The 5,170-nt window shown below is 47.5% G+C and overlaps 1 protein-coding gene across 1 annotated transcript; it reads left to right on the top strand.

Annotated features, from left to right (window-relative positions):
* The first annotated feature begins 3,997 nt into the window (after nucleotides 1–3,997).
* On the top strand, nucleotides 3,998–4,954 carry LOC146813445 (taste receptor type 2 member 2-like). The gene has a single exon (XM_085615429.1). It carries the CDS (start codon nucleotides 3,998–4,000, stop codon nucleotides 4,952–4,954), a length of 957 nt encoding a protein of 318 aa, XP_085471555.1.
* Nucleotides 4,955–5,170: the final 216 nt, after the last annotated feature.

Here is a 5,170-nt window from a genome sequence, read left to right as displayed (position 1 = left end):
GAAGGGAGAGAACCCCAAATTGCTGCGATGGTCCATCTCCCTCCAGGGGATGGACTTCACAGTAGAGCATCGCCCTGGCAACGACCACGCCAACGCTGACGGCCTCTCCAGATTCTTCCGCCTCAGCGAAGAGAACCCCCAAGAGGATGGGTAGTTCTCTCCGGCCTTCAGCTGGGGGGGACACATGTTGGACCCGACCTCGTGGCGTGGCGCATTCAGACCCGTAGCGACACCAGACTACCCTCTACACCCCACACGACACTGACTAGCGTAGCCTACCCGACCCAGAACCCGGGGTTACCCCCGTCCCCCCCTCCATCTTCCCGACACCGGGCATCCTTCCCCTTCCATCGGCCTCGCGGCCTCCAGTACCCGGCCCAGCACACCAGATGGCCGCCCATGACCCAAGCGCAACCCCCGCCTAGTCGCGCCATGCCGGCTGGGGGGAGAGAGAGCTCCTGGTGAGCAGGAGAGGGAGGAGTGGTTTCATTCACACCTGGCCTCCTCCCAAGAGATGGTTTCGATCGGCCCTCCGGCCACCCTGAGGGCTGGCTCCACGCCTGCTGCATGTCTGGGATCCCTTCCGACCCCGCTTTGAAAGGATCAAAGGGCCGCGTGGCAGGAACCCCCAACAAACGACCCCCAGGCGCTAAGACCCCTGCCCGTGAGGACTCCGGACATCAAAGAGGAGTCGACCTATAACAAGGGGCGCCCTGGGACCCTCGGCAGTTGAATCCTGGAACGAAACGAGCCCTGCTGACGTGGTCGCGGCTGAAGAACATCCTCCCAAAATCCTACGGAACTCTTGGAACCTCGGTGAGCCCTGCAGACAGCGTCGCGGCTCCACCTGGCAGAGACGGACTTCTGCCCAAAAACATCTGAGCCCTGCTGACGTGTTCGCGGCACACCTTGCCCCCTAGAGAACTGAGTGACTCGCGGCTCCTGGAAGATTGTCCGACCTCCGACACCCGGACTCAAGTCCTGCAGATTGGGACCCGCTCAAGAGACATTCTGGTCCGGCGGGGCCCCAAGGATCGTCTTGTATCCCCCGGCTCGAGGATTGAGAGCCGTGCGCCGGATACGCTCCCGCATTGACCCAGATCCTAAGACGGTCCCGCTACCCTTACCCCAACCGAGACTTTGAGAGCCCTTGCTCTACTTGTACATACGCCTCTGCGGATCATAAAGATCCTGATATTTCTAGATAAAGCATACGTACTCCAGAACCTACGGTGTGGTGTCTCTGTGTTGCCTGGTGCTAAATCAGCGTGTACGATCCTAGGTACGAGACCCAGCCCTGAGGGGGTCTCCGGCCAGTGCTGGCTATTTCTCCCGGAGGGGTGGGCGCAGGGTGGTCAGGTACATACTCTGTCCTCCCCTGAGGCAAGCCCTTCTAACACTGGTTTTACGTATCCCCTACTCGTCACCAGTTTTAGCGTTCTCACCAGCCCAGTAGCAGGTAAAAGAAATACGCCACACATGGAGCTCAATTTACATGCCTTTTGTTCATTCAGTGTAACCAGTAACTGCTGTAACTATCACATACGGCGTCATTAACTTTATTAACCACACCCAATCACTTACATCACTAGACTACGGAATCCATTAGGGACCAATGGGCTCCCGCACTCTATAATGCACACAACTCTATAGGTGCCTTCTGGGCAATGATTATTCATGTGAGACTACAGGAGCTTTGTTGTATTAGTGAGGTCTGAAACTCTTTTTGGATGGACACACTCAAGAAATTTACACTATATATGTTCAAAACTGTAGTCAAATGAATGCCCTTATCTAGTGTGGATTATTTGAATAGATCTATCTATAAAATGGTATTTCAATAATTGATTGCATCGAATGATTAAATCAATCTTTGATAACTAACCACTAAATTCTAGCTCCTAGCTTTCTTAGCATCAAATGTGCCTTTCACAGTTTCTTAGATGGTCTCTAGTGCTCATACATTAGCAGAACAACACAGTGATTGTTAGCTTTGGTACTTGAAGAAGTTCACTCTGTCTCAGTTATGGCAGTCCACAGCTGAAAACTGTCTGGCTCTGAGGTGCCGATGCCATCTGCTAAGGATATTTGCAGCAACTCTTGGAAGAAGCTCCTAGGAAAAGCTACAAATGTCTCGCTCCCTAATACACAACTATACTAGACTTCAGTGTACTTTTCTGATTATTTAAAAAAGATAAGACCTAGTAATGAATGTTATACCATGGAAAAACTAGTGCATGAATTATTTGGAACATTCAGTAACGTTATTCACATGTTCTAAATCACATTAATACATATAAATGAATGACTGATGTTCTATCAACCAATAGTAGGTTATATGCACATGTGCAATCAATACTTAATGCAGAACCGGTTTCTAAGTTAAAAATGCTCACTCAAAAGCAGGAGCATACAGATATATAAAATGAAATGGGGCCCATAAGAAAATGCAAAGTTCATATCAGGCAGAAGAAGAACAGCGATGAATTTATGCTAAGTGAAATAGAAAGTGCAACAAAGAATAGAACTTTGTGTTTCAGAATTAAAAAATAAATAAATGTGGATAAAGGTCTGAGATCCAAGAGCAACATGACAAACCTGTCTCTACTCCTCAAAGGCAGACCAGCAAAATGGGGGATCAACTTCAGTAAAAATATAACCAATCACACCCCCCCATGCTGGAGTTTGCACAATGACTGGTGGGCATTGCTGGACTTCTTCCATCTGAGACCTCCATTGCTGACCTGGCAAGCCTCCACTGAATAGACAATAACCAGACTCTCGTTGAAGGGGCCCCTGTTAATAGCATACATTTGAGAGTAAGCGGAAAGAGCCCCGCTCCACAGCTTTTCAATCTAAATGGAGCTTTTTGAAGACCAGACACAAATGTGTTATTTACTTGTACTAATAAACTATACTGAATTGCTCCTTTTTCAAAATGTTGTTAACACACAACTTTCATATAAATCCACTTTTGAGGTGCTGCACATTGCACAAAATATACTCAAGGTGAAAACACGCATTTATATCACTTAATAGATTCTTACCCTAGTGGGCAAAAGACAGATTTGAGCTTAGTGTCTACCACCAAAAGCAAAAGAGCCCAATGTGAGTGTGTATATTTGAAAAGATATAAAAGAGTATTTAAAGCATTACAATGAAATAGAGGGCAGCCTCTTGGACACCATTCTTGCTTGAGTCTGATCCGACAAGGCTTTTCCAGATGAAGGAGCTAGCAAGAAACATGGCTTCCTGCGCACTTTAAAAGAGGCCATGCTTGGGTCAATCTGATGTTCTGACTGTATGAGTGAGAAGTTCTTTCTCTACCTCTGGGATGAAAGTTGGAGCTTTTTAGTGACAACTGAGAAGTGTTGCCACAAGGATGATTCTGGTCCAACCAGACCCAAAGGTTTGACTATATCCTGAGCTATCCTTTGGAAGTGAAGAGGTGAAGCTGAGAACACCTCTGGTTCACCATTTCCAATCTCAAGCAGCTTGGGCCCTCATGAGCAAATGGGTGCCCCTTAGGCTTCAACCAGTGTCAGAATACACAGCAGATCCCAGAGGTAATTGGTGGGCCGTGCACTGTCTTTCCTAAGGCTTCAATGTATTTATGTCTTGATGTTCCACTCTCTTTCTATCACAAACCCCCTCTCCCTCTCTCAGTCTTGCTCCAATCCCTCCCTTGCAGATGACACACAAGTGTCTTTTTTGATGTAGACAGAGCCACACAGGTGGGTATGCAAAGGTTCCCGTGGCTCAGGTGGCTTGATTGCCAGGGAGAGTATCAAAGATTTGCATCTTCTCACCTACTCTCACCGTGAAGCCAAGAGTAAAATTTGAATGTTTTCTTCTGTTGTGTTTGTGTGTGGGCGTTTGTTTCATTCTATAAAGAAGAAGGACCTTCTAGCTTGTGCTCTACAGCAACTCCCTTTACTACAAAGTGACCAGGACATGCACTCGAAGCAAACACTGGGATTGTGTCTGCAGGGCCATCATGCAATCTCCGAATGTTGCAGCCTGTATGGTTGTGTTATGGATAGAGTTCACCATTGGCATTGCAGCCAATGGCTTCCTCATCACTGTGAGTGCCATGGACTATTTTAAGACACCATCCAGCCGCCCATCCAACGTTATTCTGGGCAGTCTGGGCTTGACCCGCTTTGGCTTCCAGTGCCTATTGATAATCAACGATAATCTACAATTTTTATACTCAGAACGTATGAGGCAGGCGCAAGGTTACATGCCGTTCATTGTGACCTGGTTGTTTTTCAACTTCTCAAGCCTCTGGTGTGCCACCTGGCTCTGCGTTTATTACTGTGTGAAGATTGCAAACTTCACCAACATGGCCTTCTCCTTCCTGAAGCTAAGATTCTCCAAGCTGCTGCCCTTCCTGCTCCTGGGATCCCTGCTGGTGTCATTGGCCATCAGTCTTACTTTTTTTATGGACTTTGACAAGATATTTGGCAACATGACCAAACCTTTCTCAGAAAATAACACAGCACCTGCATTTATAGCCAACATTCATTACTCATCTTGGACACTAGTCTGCACCCTGGGGTCCTCAATGCCTTTTTCCCTCTTCTGGCTTGCGGCCTCCCTCCTAATCAGCTCTCTTAGGCGCCACGCCCTGTGGATGAAAGGCAGTGAAATGGGTGGATTTAGAAATCCTTCGATAAAGGCGCATTGCAGGGCAATGGCGGTCATGAAAATCTTTTTCCTCTTCTATGCCTCCTTTGTAACCAGCATCAATGTCTCTGCCTCTGGGATCCTACAGAAGGACAGCTGGCAAAGTCTTCTTTGTGCGGTGGTGATCAGTGCCTACCCATCTCTGCATTCATTGGCCCTCATCTTGAGCAATCCTAAGTTAAGAGAAGGCGCCTTGCGGGCACTGCTTTGGGCTACCAGAATCTCAAGCCCAGGAGAACTCCAGGTGTTTTCCATCACCCCTTAGAACTTCTAACATCATTGTAGACTGGAGTTGCAAGTAGGAGCATTGACCACGACAAAGTCAGCGACTTTACAAACTGATGCAAATACTTTCCCTCTTTCTCTACGATATTGGTTGATCCACAGATCTCATCTTCAGTAATCTTCATCGTAAGGAGAACTATGCAATTCATCTCAAAGACCTACTCAGTACACATACTTACACGTTCGTCCATTACAT

Source organism: Triturus cristatus, chromosome 7 (genome assembly GCF_964204655.1).
Source record: "Triturus cristatus chromosome 7, aTriCri1.1, whole genome shotgun sequence".
NCBI lineage: Eukaryota > Metazoa > Chordata > Amphibia > Caudata > Salamandridae > Triturus > Triturus cristatus.
Note: the sequence above shows the minus strand (reverse complement) of the source record. Positions and strands in the feature narration are given on the sequence as shown.